The sequence below is a fragment of the Mastigoproctus giganteus genome, chromosome 6, assembly GCF_048544385.1.
Source record: "Mastigoproctus giganteus isolate SK-2022 chromosome 6, ASM4854438v1, whole genome shotgun sequence".
NCBI lineage: Eukaryota > Metazoa > Arthropoda > Arachnida > Uropygi > Thelyphonidae > Mastigoproctus > Mastigoproctus giganteus.
In genome coordinates, this window is record NC_143580.1 from 138,717,857 (window position 1) to 138,735,041 (window position 17,185).

The window sequence follows — 17,185 nt, forward strand, 5'->3', positions numbered from 1 at the left end:
ATTCCATCGATCCAAATCTATTCAGGCAACGTTTCTTTCCCTTTTTTGTTTTGCTTTATCGGGGAAACAGTTAAATCACGAAACTCGGGGTACAGACTACAGAGAGAGCGAAAAAGAGCAAATTTTCATTTTAATATCGAGCGCACGGAAGAGAGGGAAGGTTGGAATCGGAGATTCCATTATTTACACGGCCTGCACCTATTAGCAACGAAGTATTTTCGGCTCCAAATGACGGGCGAGAACTGCCTCTACCCGTAAAAGAAAAGAGCGAATGTCTCCCATCAGCTCAGTGAGGTGTAGCTACTGTAGCTTCTGTAAAAATCTAACGCAGAAGCCCGCAAGTGATCCGTGAAACTCGCCGATGGTAATTACTACCGAAAAACAGGAAAACGATACCTTGGATATCTCTATCAGATTCCCCAGGGAAGGAAATACAAGTCTCACTTCTTAATTGTTTCTACACACAACACCACACAATTAAGTCCCAAGAGGGACTCTAGTGTGCACGGCTGGAAATGGTAAACTCATCTCGCTGAGTGTTTGGATTAACAGCAATGAATACTTCCCGAAATATTAGCCGACCCACTAAAAGAAATGAAGATTATCAGGATCGCCAAACTCTCCCAGTTATCGCAAGCATCATCTCTCTGCTACTTGTTTGAAAGTGCTGCGTGGTACTGCCTATTTTTTTTTCAACGTACTGTGCGTGCTGAGCTGAAAAAAAAACTGCAATTATCTGGAGTGTAAATAAAGATTATCACTGCATTTAAGAGTTGTACGATTGTTATTGTTTCAGAAATTAAATTTAGGAACATCTTAAACAGTATTTGGATTTTTAGATATTCCCAATATTATCCTGCTACACTATCTCTGATAAATAACGAATTCTGTTTCCAGCTGAATTCAAATTAACTGCACTTCCACCCAAATTGCAGCATCCTCAAACAACGATAAAGGCACTTCACCCCTGTGAAGTAATGGTTAATTCCAGAATTATGAGTTAACGGGGCCATTCATCTTAAGCCAGGCACATCGACATTAATAACCCGCAGAATATAATGACAGCTAAAATGAAGATGAAATCAAAGACACCTGTTTTGAGCTGACCACGGGCACTTTTCAGAATTGGAGTAAACGTAGGACCAATAATCAGAGAAAAGTCCATAATCATACTTTGGTTGTGGAAACACTTTATGGTCACGCGGCTACTGTTAAGCCGAAGCTTCTCTCAGCAATTCAAGTCAGTGGCTATCCTCTGCAGAGAACGGAAGCATAAGAACATTACAGCAGTAGCAAAACATGAAGTAATTGAATCACATTGCATGATCCAGATAGTCAATGTCCAAAGAATGGATTCATCCAGACTGTTTGCGGTGGGTCTGTTTACGAGATCGGCTTTTTCCGATTGAAGAAATTATGAACGCAGCTGTTTCTCGCGATATCTTAACAATTCTACCTTACCTGCATCATTGTGGAAATTTTTGGAGAAGGGTTTTATTCGTATATCAAAATTACATCACTCCGTGTCATAATTTAGAAACAAGTTGGGAGTTAGAATAACATCTTTTCTCAATCAGAGAACTTCATTTAGTGCTCCAATGCGTGTTGGAGGACAACATGTTGCTAAGCATTTGTCAAATATGTTGCCAGTTTATAATTCACTTTGTGTGTGTATATTCCACAGTTGTACGTAGAATGCAATTACTGGGTTCGAGTCTTTTAGATAAATGAAAAAGATAGCTGGATCTTATTGTGAATTGATTGAAGAAAAAAAAAAAAAAAAACACCTGTCTTTAGCACCAACGCTGAAATCGCTGTTAGATTTTTGCGCAACAGAAATTAAAGCCATTGGCCATAGCTCTGCTCTATTAGTGCATTGTAGCTTCATCTGTTTTGTGAAACAAATTGTATTTGGGAGTGAAAATAATGAAACTCTTTTCATATTGCCCACCGAAGTAAGAGACCTGGCTGGCTATACCCATTAGCTAAAATAGGGAATTTGGGTTTAATGCACTGAAGTTTGACTAATCACCAGAATTTTATTAATACAACCATTTTGTATAACTAGGATATTAAGAGAAAAGGCTTAAATATTTTTATTACGTTGTTTATGTAGTTATCAAATACTCTCATTAGAAAAATGAAACATCCTTGGCTAAATGCAAGCCAGGTCTCGTACTTCGGTGCACAATATGAAAAGTGTATTTCATTATTTTCTCTCCCATATACAAGTTTTTATCACAAAAAAGATAAAGCTACAGTGCACTAATAACGCAGAGCTAGAGCCACAATGGCCAATGGCTTTAGATTCTTCTGCGCAAAAATCTAAAACGTTGATTTCAGCGTTGGTGCTAAAGTATTGCTTGAGAAGGATGTGGGATCGAAGTCAAATTTTCAGGGAATGCTTCTTCTGAAAAAGCAGATAAGATCAATTAAGATTGGTCAACAACTGTTACCAACAAAACTAACGGTTGCCTCACTACATTTGTGGAGAAAATGTGGTCTAAAATTTTTTTTGAATTTCCTAGTAGTTAACTTTTTATCCTCATGTTTTCTGTCTATGCGACAGCTGAGCAACAGACCAGCACCAAATCAAACGAATGGTCTGTCAGAGGAATTAGAGGACAAATAATAAGGTTAGTGTTCTGATACAAATATTGTCTTGCAGTAACCTCTAGTAGAGGTAACGTAACGGCAAAACAATTGAATTTAACTTGCTTTAACTAGATTCTTTCCTAGTGGAGGTGTAAAGAAAGCAAGTTGGTTTCTCATTGCCAATCATACATGCTTAACTTTCTCAACATTATCCGAATTAAAAGTATCATATTCGATGGACCAAATGACAATCGAATTATGGAATTGGGAGAAAACTGTAGTTGAAAAAGTGACCGGAAAGTAACCAATCACTCTTTTGGTAGCTCATTTATAGATAACAAATACGGCAACTATGAGGAGCCGATTTAAGTTAGGATTCAACAGTACGAAAGATTAGGATCAATTCGGGACAGATACGAAATATTTCGTATTCGAATTGTCGATAGCGTAAAATATGTGACGCTGCTTTGTGACCAACTTCTTACTGGCTCAATATATGTCCCTAAGCTACAGTATTTGCACTTTTTGAAGTGCGCCATGTTGACCAAGAAAAATCAAAGGCTGAAACTAAGGAAACAATTCACGCGCTTTAACGAGCACTTAAATAAGTGTACCTTTGAATTTTGGGAATTCAATTCATCATGAAACCATGACAAAGACTAATTATTCCTCTTGTAGAAAACGTTACTAAGCGCCAGAAATAATAAAAAGGCAAGCCAATTCCATCTCATCAACTTAATTCCCTCTAACATGATTTTCCATAATGCAAAATGAGACCAACAGCTTGTATTTTCTTCACAATCTTTATTTCAAAATTATTGTACACTCCATAAAGCGTGAGGGTCTCATGGGGGACAGACTTCAAAATGGCATCTACCACATCTTCCAAGGATCCCTGATTGGAAGAAAATCAAATTAGTACGTAGAACAAAATAACTATCATTACAAAAAAAAGTTAGGACTAAACTGACTTAATAGCTACTGAAGGATTTTTCATTCACAAATGCGTGGTATTGATCGTCTGATCGACTATCCATAAAGAAAATTTGCATGCTCTTAAGTTTGCTAATTTTGAAGGACAGAACACATTAAGTGGGGAGAAACCTCGGCTTCAATACTGCCTGACTAACTCTTCCTTCGAAGAAGTGGAAAAAAAAAAAAAAAAACTCCGAAGAAACCCTTCAGCCCCGATAGAAAACGAACCCACCGCTTTCAGAAGTATGAACAGCAATCCAGGCCTTCTAAGCAGAAAGATAGAACTGTGGGTTAGTTAATATCAGATTAACACTTTGATCTATTTTTTTTTATGTAGAAAAATTATACAATTTATTATTTTTTAATCAGTACTTTTCAATACGTAGTTCTCGGGAAAGACACTCGAGTAAGATCTTATTTCATTCAGCATCACTGTTAAAAGAATGCGCAAGGCAGGTACGTTCTTTTCGGGACTCCCTTTCCCTTCACTCAGCCAGATGCAGATTGGGCCAGTTGCAACTTTTATCTTCAAAAGACGGATCTGCCTTGTGTTCACTCAAATGAAAGCAAACAAGATGTCAGCTTTGTCAACAGTTGCAACTGCTTGCTTCCCATCTCACTATATTTTTGCCCATTTGAACAAACTGTTGCACTATTATACGACATTAAAGTTTCCTATATACCAGGAAAAATAACACAGAAATTGAATTATTTATTAGTAAACGAACTGAAATTCAAGTGGCGTCTCTCTTTCATACAGGCAGTTCTTCGGAATAAGGACAAATTTATCCGTTAACAAACTGTCACTTTCTTATAATTCTACTAAAAGACACGCTATACCCAGCAAACCAAACAGATCGAAACCCAATTAAAAACTTACCTTCTAATCTGTGAAAACAACCTTCCACCAACAAACCTCCCTAAATATCATCATATTTGGAAATCCAATGTCAATACGTCTTTCTTCACAGCTCGCTTACATTTACAAAATATTTAAGAGTATCCCCTCATCGAAATGATAGGCTAGATATCCGACATGCAGGATCTGAAAACTCAAAATAAAATATACAAGTCCTTGTCAATAAAAGCAAATAAAGTTAGTCCTTCTTTAAACATAGCGATCAAAGTCTGTTTAATTCTTCTGGACTAAGACGGGTTGATTTCTGAAATGGGGGTAAATAAATAAAAATACTTTCCACACTTAAGAGTTAGTTTCATAAAGACCGAATTTCACGAGTTGAAAGAACGGAACGCCTGATACTTCAGCTTTCCTGCTTTTTATTTAAGTCGCCTTGGCAGACTCGTGGGAAAAAGGGTTTCAGCATATTTTATTGAAGTTTAAACAGAAAAATATTTCAATTGGTTTTGACTTCAAAGATCATAAGTCACTTGTATTAAGTGGTTTTTTAACTCAGTCTCTGGTCAAAAATTGCATTCCTTATTCGTAAGTAAACTTCAAAGAGACTGCTATTGAAGACCGAATTTTATCGCAGTCAGAACCTAACATACAAAACGCAGCAACTTGGTTAGTCGCCTGTCGTAATCAAATTTGTCGGCGACAAATTTGATTACAATAGAGTTGATAACAACGCATTTGGAAAGAAATATAAAAAGCTGGAAAAGGTATTCAGGCTGAATGAATGATGGGCCGAATTTCAATGAAGTCCAATCTGTCTGCAACATGCAAATCCTCTGCTTGCACCTTCACAATGATTGTAGTGTTAATAATCATAGATATGCAGGGTCCATAACACGGCACCTATTATGCTGGAAGTGACTACCCAGGGGCGAACCATCGTAAGCAGAGTCATGGTGTAATGTCCTAATGAAGCAGAGGAATGCAACCCGCCTCCTGTCGCTATGCAATGACAGTTGACTCACCGGATGACTCCTTATCCGGTGCAATACCATCACTTTGCTTATTAGAGGTCCACAACCCATGTTCAGTCTCCAGAGAGCAAAGCTGCGGAAACCCTCACTTCTTCCATCACGACATTAAACAATATATTGAGGTTATGACGAGCATCAATGCGAGATCCAATATTCGTTAAATTAGAGAGTAAGTCTATAAAGGTTTTCGCAGGCCGGCCGTTTGATAGTGCAGCGGACCAATTGAACCTATTGGTAACTTCATAGGAGTCATCTGGATCAGCTAATGTATAATCTCGACAATGTTCCCTGCATACACAGTATGCAGGAAACATTGTCGAGATTCTCGCTGTGTGTACGCCGGATCCAAAAAAATTGGTCAATCTATATATAGATCTGTCCCACCTCTAATTTTATTAGATCTTTCGAATACACCATGAGTATTCAAAATAATAGCAAAACTTACTTGTGAATTGATCTAAACCTCCCAAAAACTCATTCATTTTGCAAATATGCTTGGTCTCAGTTCCAAACCCCACTTATTTTCTGACAGAATCCCCATTGTAGATCAACTACTACACATTTCAGTTTTCCTAACGATTCCGTTCTAAGATTCATTCCCTCGCTTCAAGTGATAATACTTGTTCGTATGTCAAGTCTGATATTGATTGCAAGAGATTCTCATCTGGAATTTCTTCTTCCATCTCTTCTGGCATAAAATCTCTACCCCATTCTCTTAAATTCATCTGTTGCTCTTACCATTCTTCGAATTCTACTAATCATGTGGAACTGACTTCCTTTCTTTGAAACTACTTTCTCCAATCTAACTTTCATAACAATAAATCAATTTTATTCGTGATTTCAATGATCAACTACAGTTTTCCAGTTTACATGACCTAGCTGGGCGAGATGCCGAGGCTTTTGCAATTACTAGTGACCTCACACATCTTGTTCCTTTATCAACCCGAATACCAGCAATCCCTACACACCAAACGTCACTGAACTTTTTCTCAACACCTTTCACGGTCAATATTAGTGGTCCTCTAGGCTTCAGATCACAACTTTGTGATGCTCGCTCTCTCTCAGCTTCGTATTATTTGTCATTACAGGAATAAAATGGATCTCCGCGATTTCTATTATTTTCTTTACTGTTTTAAATCTTTTATCCTAATGTTTTGCTCACTGAAATTATCCTTGTAGAAATGAAATCTCATCCTTTAACTAAATCTTGGTTTTGCAATAAATGTGCCAAAATATGAATGTAAAATATCGCAGTTGGCCTGTACCCAATTCCCGAGCTTCATTTTCTGCTACTAAAGCTTGTAACAATTGCAGAACAGTTATTGCTCCTATGCTCATCTTACGAGATTCTGGTTTCTAAACAAGCTTTCATCTCTATTAGGAATCATCCTGACTAATAGCTCTTGGCATAAAAATACTGCTTCCTCTGCATCAAAAACTGGGCTCTCTCACTCTTTTTCCAAAGAACTAATCACTCTTACAAATTTTAAGTTCTTCCTTTAGTTGAAGACCTCTCACATCTTGGTAGTTCCTCCAAAACTGCAGAGGAGTTTGGGGACCACCACCTCAAGACTCCATTCAAAAGAGGGCAGTCAAGTTAAATAACCCATCTCTCAAAGCTCTTCATTCTCTCTCTCTCATGGACGTTCAGTTTCTGCTGAATGTCTTTTGTATAGATATTTTCATGTTCTTCTGAACTGGCATCCAGTCCTCCATTCCGTTCCAAACTAGCATAAACACTTTCTGCATTCGAAGTTAGCATCCATTCACCATCAAACTCAGATTATCTTCTTCCCCTGATTTGTTTATCTCTTCTACTTCTGCATTCTGGAACAACCTTCCTTCACATGTACAGTGGCGGACAAAAAACTGCATCACTTGTGAATTCTTCAAATAATTGTTATGCGCTGCATTGTGGGATGCAGAAATGTTCGAAATTGATTTGTTAGATGGGATATACATCTCTGTGAATGAAATCCAATAAAGATCCCACGTGATATACCCTAATTGCCACAAATATCTTCCCAAAGGGTAAAATGAGTAATTAATGGAAATATGAGAAATCATGCAAATGGAAATCATGACAGCCAAACATACATTTTATTGCATTTACGTGTACAAACTGAAACAACAAGTTAACGTAACAGTATTATGTACTGTAAATCAGCAAAATAAGACCTCAATATTTTGTTATTCCCTCTCGAGCTGCAATTACAGCCTTCCAACGATCTGGCATAGAGTTAACCAGGTTCTGGATATACGGTTGCCCAATTTCGTGCAATGCCCTCCTGCAGCTGAATCTTACTTGTTTGTTTGCTTCTGACTAATTTTAGATGACATTATGTACCAGAAATTTTCAATAGGGTTCAAATCTGCACTGTTGCCGGGCCAGTCCAACACTAATGCCAGCATTTCTGAGGTATGACTGTACCTTAAGGGAGAAAAATGAGGAAAAACATTGGTGTAAGTGTGTTTTAAGTCTTGTGAGACGACAAACTCATTATTAAATCTAAGTAGCATAAAACTTACGAAATTTGCTGTGTGGCAAGGCGCTGAGTCCTGTTGAAAAATGCATTTGTGGATGTCTGTGTGGTATCCCTAATAACGGGTTTCTGGCACTCCTCCAAGATAGCAGTGTAGGTTTCTGAATTCACCGTTCCGTTAATAAACTTAATCGTGCCCACCCCTTCGCTTGTTATGCATCTCCAGACAATCTGACTGGCGGGGAACTTTTACAGTCGATGTTATGCAGTCAGGATGGTATGCCTCCTATTTTCGTCTTCTGGCATATCGCTTCCCATCCAAGTCATGCAGGTTGAATTTCAATTCGTTGTCAGAAAAGATGACGATGTCCCATTGCTCTTTTGTCCATGAAACATGCATTTTAGCCCAAGCAAGTCGCTTCTTCCTCATTTGTTGGATCAACAAAGGCTTCTTCTTGGGCCGATAGGCATGCAGACCACATTTCGAAAGCAGACTTTGGATAGTTCGCGCACTTGTTCAACTCCAGAGGCCATCTCAAAGTCCAGTTTTAGATCAGGAGCACTAGCATGGTGATTACGAAGGCATAGCCGTTTCAAATATCGATCTTGAGAAAGCGTAGTCACTCTTACGGCCTGATCCAGGTGTTCTCTTCACATCACCGGTTTCATGCTTTAATTTCAGCACCCGTGATATTGTTAACTGCCTATTTTATCAGCGATAGCACGCGTAGAAAGCCCTTCCTGGGACAGAGCAACAGCTACACTTTTTTTTTCTTGGTGTCAACTGAAAATATTGAGCCATGCTTACACCTCCTCAAAGTACTTACTGTACGGATGAGCGTGTATACTCTTCCATCGCCGTATGTATATAAACGGCTGATGTAATACCTTGCAATTACTGTCTGATGAATAGAAGCGTTATCTGACGCAATACCTTTGCTTCGAGACAAACAAATTGACTGCAATCAAACAAACACTATCTTATACTTTTCACTACAAATATTACTTTTATTTAAGGTGAGGTGATGCCGTATTTTTGTTCGCCACTGCACTTCCCGAAAATTATAATTTATGATAATTCAAATTTTAATATCAACAAGTATCTTTTTTTCAGCCTTAAACGTTGAACTCATGCACGGTACTACAAATTATAACTTTCGTGTAAAAGTATTCGTATATAAAGAGAATTTACAGGCAATAAACACAGAATGCTTAAGGTTCAACCAACCACTCAAAAATACATACTTCCTTCATCATATCAGATGTTAACTACAACAACGCTTTAGAAGATTCTTCACAAAAGCAGAATTTCCTCCCAAAAAAAAAAATGCAGACAGAATATCCATTAAAATGCACACTGACCATGTCACCACTGTACAATGGCAGCAACCATCGCCACTGGAGGACTCCTCCAAATATCAGAATGAACTGCGTTTCGTAATAACAAAAGACAGTTTCATATTGTTTTTCAATTCTTTTCCAACCAGATGCTCAGCAATCCGAAAGAAATAAGAATCTACAGGAGATACACACTCCTGGAACAATCCTGCAATAAACCGCAACTGCAGACTCTCCTGCTGACAAGGTGTCTCTTTTGACCAGTGAATAAAATCAGTCCCTGAAAGTACCCGAAGATTAGTCAATCATAGCCAAGTGACCTTAGTGTGTACATCTTTAAACGCTCATCGTGAATCAAACTAATGGAAAAAAATAATTATAAATCGATTCTGCTGTGTGTAGATTGTAGAAAAAAGAAGCCCGTTCCATCTCATTATTTCAGGTTTAGACGATTCTTACTTTATCTTGTCAAATTTCGGTTAGAGGCTTTTAATGTGATGTTAAAGTTTGTTTTATCCAATCAGCTACAGATTTTTTTTTTTGTCAGTGGAAAAGCTGTTCACGTCATTGGTACTTATTAAATGAAAGCGTGCGAATTTAAATTGGAAAAAAAATATCCTTCTATGTTAATGTTTGCCCAGGGACCTCTTACTCGACGTTTAAGTTTTTGTGTACGGAAAGATTGCTTTCCAACCCCCCCCCCCTTCATATTTGAAAGTGGGAGTAAAATTGTTTGTGATCGTTTCACAAATCCACCGATAATATTTTTAGAATCTCGATGTTGAAAAGACATTTCCTATTGAATAAAGAAGCATTTGATTAGAGAAGTTTTAGATCGAAATCAAACCACATTTAGCCTAATTTTAATATCAAAATCAAGTACAATCATGAGGTCATGATTTAGCTTAATGAGGACTCCTTATTAATATAAGCATAAAAGCATACCCAGACAAATATTATTTACTATAAGTGTTTTTTTTTATTATCTTTACGTATCCCCTTAACACGACCAATTAAGTCACATTCAAGCTTAATCCTCAGCAATTATATTTTTACCAAACAGTTGATTTTATTAGAATCGCCATCAGCTTCGTGATTTTACTGATTGATACATTACTTTGAAACAAAAGTTTCGTTTATTTTATCCCTTGAATGTTCTTAGTGGTTAGTATATCTAATTTGCAACTAATGTATCCAATGATATTAACCACATGCGTTATAATTCTGTCTGTTGCGTAGTCATGAGGCTCATTGTCTTGTCTGACTACATGCTTCTTTCTCAGTCTCCCGATTTTATTTCCATCGAGTGAAACTGCACGCCCTTCTTTCAGTAACAGTCTCACAAATTCGTTTACGAATAGCAAAGATTAAGACAACTCAGGAAGTCCTCTTTTTCTGAAGGAAAACTTGGTGTATCAATCATTTGATACCTAATAGTATAGGAACTGTCACAACATATACCATCATACGCTTCTACTATAATAGTCATTCGTTAAATTTATTTCACATTTCTTTAATTAAAATATCACGCGCGCCATTTTAACGAGTCCAAGCAATTTCAACGTTCCTACTGCAATATAAATAGGAAAGGTTTACATTTACATTCTCATCTCGCAGTGTACATAACTAGTTGCATAACGCATTCATACATCACAGAATAATGGGCATCTGAGAAAATTAGTATTCCCGAATACTCGCAAGATGTACTAAGTATCGATCCATATCAATCCGCGTGCAACTCAGATTGCAGATAAACTCTTCTACGTTACTTACGCAAAATAATACAGGAGCAAGCTCATAATTTTCTCCTTTAATACTGGGCACGACAGGCGAGGTACATGATGAGAACCACGTCAATCAATTCAGCTCTGGAGAGACGGTGCAAAGCTCATGAGGCAGAATTTTTCTCTGCGTGGTGTGCGCTTGTTAACAAGACTTTCTATAGGATGGGATATGCTTAAAGAGGTGTTCAAGCATGTGTGTTAATGCTATCGAGGAAGTAATACGCGAGTCTGTAAACTCCTAGACTGGGGAAGGATACAAAAACTGATAGTTTGATTGGCCACAAATGAAACAGATTCTTCCGCTGCTTCTATTGAGACACGCAGCATTCTGGAAAACAAAGTATGGAGAGAATAAGAGCCCTGTTGGAAATCCTCATGGGACAAAGTATCATGGGAAACGTTATGATTACCAAGAGCAAAATCAGGTAAAAATTAATTCTACTAGTATAATAGGCAAATAAGTTCGATGAATTTGAATTGTTGGTCAAGTCATAACGCAGTTATTGTGGGTGCCTCAGATACATGGGATGCGGAATTTCAATATGCGAGTACAATGCGTGCATAATTGGGCAGATGACAGTAAAAGGTGACGAGGAGTTACTCAGTTATAAGTACACAGAATCTAAGTGAGCAGCCAATGTAATGTTGCATTGGTGTGATATTTATCAAATACTGGAGAAACGAAAATGAACAGGAGCCTGCTATAAGCCAAGTGATTGCGATGGGTATAATGAATAGCTACACAGACAAATATTACTCTGCCTATGAATGGAGGAGAATAAAAAAAAAAAACACCTTTCCAGATATTGAGTAAAACTTCTAGTTTTGGTTACTCAAACAGTAGCATAACTTTCCTTGATTTACTGAATGACTTTTCTGTACCATTCTGTTAGAGAAGCTACAAGAGAAAGCAATACTCTTGTTTTGATCATCAGAATTGTCTATTCATGCATTAAGAATTAACAGATAAATGAACCACTAGGTGTCAGTGATTACTTAAAATCGCTAACTGCTTTTCTTAAAAGAAAACTAAAAATAAAAGAATTTTGCCTTTGTAAAGGGTGCTCCAGTGAACCCAAATAATTAAATTAACTACTCCAAATTTAACTAGAGCATTGAGAAAATTTATAGGCGAAACTAGCAAGCTTTTTATACCAGTAAAAAAAAAAAAATGTTCAAGACTCAAATGGATGTCACATGAACTGATGATAGAGAAGTAAAAACTGTATGGGATGATTATAAAGGACTCAGAATCCTACGTTAAATACAAACTATTCTGCAGTCAAGTCAATAGATGGGGAGTCAAGCTAAAGCAAACAAGTCTTTGGTAGAAACACAAAAGAAAAATAGTAAAAAATTCTTTACATCTTAACAGAAGAGCGTTATACCTATTAAAGATTCTGTTGAGATTGCTGACAAAATAAGTAAATATTTTGCATCTATATTCACGATTAAAGATTTTTTTTTAGGGATGGGGATAATGAAAGTTATAACAAGGAGCTAAATGAGTTTGCGGTAACCGGGAAGAAATTGAATAGAATATTGTTAGAAAAAAAGTAAATAAAATACCTCAGCAGCTGGGATCCTCCCAGTTATATTAAAAGCAGCAAAAGAGGTATACAGACGTTGGTCACAATTACAACTGTGAGAGCATCCTTGGATTCAAGGGAGCGGAGACGTCCTTGCAGATTGGAGAGGTGCAAGAAAGCCTTACAAATAATTAGATTTCAAATCTTTCCTTCTGTTAAAGTTAATGTAGTCGCTGGTAAAAAATGTAATTCGGGATCACCTTGACAAGAATGCAGTTTATACAGCAATCGCAGCGTGATCTTCCATTTTGCGTGACCAAAAAGATTAGCTACTATGAAGCAGTAATAAAGGGACTGGTGCAAAATAAATTTTGAAATCATATTTAGATTTCAGTAAAGCTTTTAAACCTGTTCCATACACAATGGAGTATGTGTATCACTGAGGAAAAGTTCTGCTGTTGATAATAAGATGGATGAGAGCCCGAAAACGGGATGGTTAATGGGCACTGTTCTTCTTGAATTAGTATTATTAGTGGAGTCCATCAGGGTTCAGTTTTGGAGCCCTCACTATTTTCCATATTTATTAGCGATATTTATGAAGGAATACCTTAATGCCCGTCTACAGATGACACAAAAGGTCGTCAGGGCGTTAGTGGCAGGAATCGAGGAGTACAACTGCAAAAAGAGAAAAAAAAAATTTAGACAGATGGGCTGAGAAGTGGTAATACCTGCATATAAAATGACATACATCTCATGGAATTCTGTCAACGATATACAGGATTTTTCGGGAGGATCAGGGAAGTGATTATACGTCTATAAGGCAACAGTTAGACTACACCTTGAATACTGCATACAGGCCTGGAAACCTCATTTTAAGAAATGAGGTAGGTCTTTTGGAAGGGCAGAAATGAGCACTAAAATTAGTCAGGGACCAGAAGGGCTTATCGAGAAAGAATGTTGCAAATTGCAGCGCCTTGAAAATAGACGCGGGCAAGAAGAACTGACTGGGGCTTTGAAAATATTGAGTAAACTAAATGACGGCATCTTTACTCTTTCACGGGCAACACACTTAGGCGTGTTGTCCGAGTAACAGTATAGATGCCATCAGCATTTAGTTGAATTTAAACTGGTCCTCTTTCCTGCATCTATCCTACTGCCATCCCTGCAACCACCCTTCCTCAATTTTACCTTTTGTCTTCAGGGGCTCACATCTGGCGAGTATGGGCTTGGCACACCTAGGGTCCTGAGCTGGATATCATCCTCTCTCTCGGAATTTTTTTTTTTTTTTTTGGCTGGTGCAGCATAAGCCTCAAGCTTCTTTGCACCATGTGGCTGGTATTAATAATAACTCCAATTAACAAAGAATGGTTGTAGGATAATGTGCGAAAATCAGCTTTCAGTTAGAGAGCAACTGATTGTTATAACAAATCACCATTTGGTGTTTTGGAAGCTTGAATAATTTAACGAAGAATTAGACAAATTATTAGATTTGGATATACAGACTTTTTGGGTGACGCTGTATAAACTTGCTTTTTTGCGTCATTTTGCAAAACTAATATCAATTTAAAATCATTTAAGTACATATCTTTTACTAATGCTGAGTGTCTGCTCAAATCAATTTCTATTATTAGAAGCCAAAAGCTAAATATTCAGATTTTAATATGCAAAAAAATCCCCCTCCCCAGTAAAAGCAAAGAGTGTTCTTCAGTTACCTACGTTTTCCTTAGGCCTATTCTTATGCCTCCATGGTCATAAGCTTAGTGCTAATTCCCTTAGCCTTGACTGCGATGGACTTGCCTGTATATTAATAGCAGTGCGAACATGAATATGTAAATAAATTATGGATTTCATCTTGGAACGAAATCTTAATATGAACTGAACTGTAATCATAAGATTAACCCATCTCAGAAAATGCTAAGGAAAGTACCACTGAATTCTATGTTTTCTATAACAGCGCTACAACAACCAAATGGGGAAAAAAATAAAAGACAGGCCTTAATGAAACGGCAATACTTACTGTACTAAGTAAGGTCTTTTGATCACTTGAGCCTTTTCCTTGACTATCTGCACATTCTGGAACACTGGTTTTGGTATAGGGACTGGAAAGTCTTTATACACTGGAACGAATGCGGGCTTAGGAATAGGTACAGGTACTGCATAAGGCACGGGCTTTGGCACACGCACTGGTTTTCCTACTGGAACTATTACTGGTCTCGGCACCTTCACTTCTTTGTGTACGAAGTAGGGCTTCGGCAATGGAATAGGTTTTTCTATTGTCACTATCTTTGGGACTGGAACAATCTTCGGAATTGGTTTCACTTGAGGAATAATGTGGGGCACGAAAACAGGTTTAGGAACATTTACACGGTTGATAACGGGTACAATCTTCGGAATGGGGAAGTAAGAAGGTTCTGGAACAGGCACTGGGTAGGTGATCACTTTCGGCTCCTCCCTAATGGTAATCTTTATCGGTTGTGGATTAAATGGATCACCTCTCCACGGATCGTGTGTCCATTGGCTGATTATGGCTGGCAATAACAGTAGTAATACAGCAACACGAAACGCCACCATGGTAATAACTGAAAAAAAAAAAAAAAAAAAAATCCACACTTTAGGAAAACCACGATAAGTTAAATATTTAAACCAACCTCAGCCCATTCATTCTAGAATGAATGTCTTAAACTGAGCAACAGAAAAATATCGGGGGGAGTAACTTCGAAAAAGACACGCTTATCTTTCATTGTCTTTAAAGTTGCCAATCAAACACCGTTTCAGCTACCCCTCATTTGTCTAACGGCTACACCAGTAGTAGTCAAGCTGTTCGTTTCCTTCAATGTCGATGTTTTCATTCGGTTAACGAATATTGAGGGTAGATGTTCATAGCTCTATGATAAAAATAGATTATTTGCACCCTCTGTTGAGGATGATCCCACATGGTCTGGTCATAAGTTTACAATAACATTACCCTTATTTTGTGGTATCACGTGGATTCGATTACGCTGCGCGCGTACCTCTGTACTCACATGACCTCTCATCTGCTGTACCGATATAAATTTGGCAAAGTAAGATAACTTAATTTTGTTACCTAACATGCATTATAAATATACACTGGTTATTTTTCCCCTCTCCACTGAAAATAATACTAATAGGCTGCATACTTCATCTTGCCTGTCAGTAATAAAGCACGCGAACAAATGGCAAGGAAACGATATACGTTTGATTGACAACTACCATGCCAGTGAATGAAAAGCGCCTTTCGTGTTAAACAATTCTTTCAAGAACAAGCTTCAATCAGTATGCCTTCGTCTGTATCTCTTCTGCTCGAAAGTCCCTGATCTGAACTACTAGTTTGCGGCCAGTGCCATAGCCCGAAAGTTGAAATATGTAAAAAAAACATTTCCCACCCTTGAAACTATTCATTCTTTTAATCTTAAGTTTTCCTAATCTGATTGATCTTAGAAATAAGTTCTGTTTGGAAATTCTTTAATTCGGCTTATAGCTGTAAAAGCGGTTGTACACATGTTAAACATTTCCCTCCCCCTTGCCCGATTATAGAAAAGCTACGATCAGCTTTTTGAACATCAGACTTTACCTCAAAATGCAAGTTTGTCCAAAGTTTAAGAAATGGTTGATTCAGCTCGCGTCCTATTTCATTATCCAAAACATACGGGAACTTTTTGCCAATTTAAGGCATTAATCTTATAGAATTAAATGAAAGTAGGTTATCCGTTAAAAGGAATTTGGTGCCTACGAGAATGCTACCTGTCTAGACTGCGTGTAATTAAAATTTGAATCTGTTATAAATGAGATTTAAATGTCACAAGTTCCTTACATGGTATTTTCACTTTAATGCGAGTCTAAGAAATAGTTAGATTTCTTGAATTATTTCGTATGACAATATTTTCACCAAGACGGGGTTGTTTTGGATATTACCAAAGCAATCAAAATACGCAGGTTATCTTCATACGAAGAAAACATAGCGAACGTAACTATGAAACTAAATCTATCTCTAACCTCGTTTATTCCCTCAACAATTCAACAATGTGTGTATGTATGTATATAGATAGATAAACTTGTCATTAAATATCGTTCTTTTTCTGTCGAAAACAACAAAAAAAGAATAATGAAAACATATACACCCAAAGAGCCAACTTACAGTCGAATCTATAAATGCACAAACACTTACCCGACATCACTGACAAATACAGATTTTATTTCAATGGTCGTTAAAGACGACTCGCATTTCCCCCAACAACTGCAGCTCTTTATGCACTAAACTACTAGTATCCTCGCAAGAACATCTTGAGAACTAATCGTAGTGAGTCGGCAAATCGCCTTTTTTCTCGAATTGTTCTTAAAATAACGGTACCATAAAATGAATGAATTGAATTCAAATATTCATATAAAATTCCTCAAAGCCTACTAGTTATACGCGTCAAGTAATTCTTTAAATTATTTTGTTCCGCTCGCTTAAATATTTATTTAAATGACCAAGCCAATCCTGCCTACTCACAAAATATTACCACATTTTTCACAGTTCCATACATAATGCTATGCAAATGTCGCGAGCAACCTGGCAGGGATCCAACAT

General features: G+C 37.4%; 1 protein-coding gene across 1 annotated transcript; it reads right to left on the reverse strand.

The window, feature by feature from the left end:
- Positions 1–3,395: 3,395 nt before the first annotated feature.
- On the reverse strand, positions 3,396–16,961 carry LOC150084615 (uncharacterized). Its single transcript, XM_090375349.1, has 3 exons — positions 16,781–16,961; positions 14,612–15,173; positions 3,396–3,490 (listed from the first exon to the last, which is right to left on the reverse strand). Exons 1-3 carry the CDS (start codon positions 16,785–16,787, stop codon positions 3,469–3,471), a joined length of 591 nt encoding a protein of 196 aa, XP_090231475.1. The 5' UTR covers positions 16,788–16,961; the 3' UTR covers positions 3,396–3,468.
- Positions 16,962–17,185: the final 224 nt, after the last annotated feature.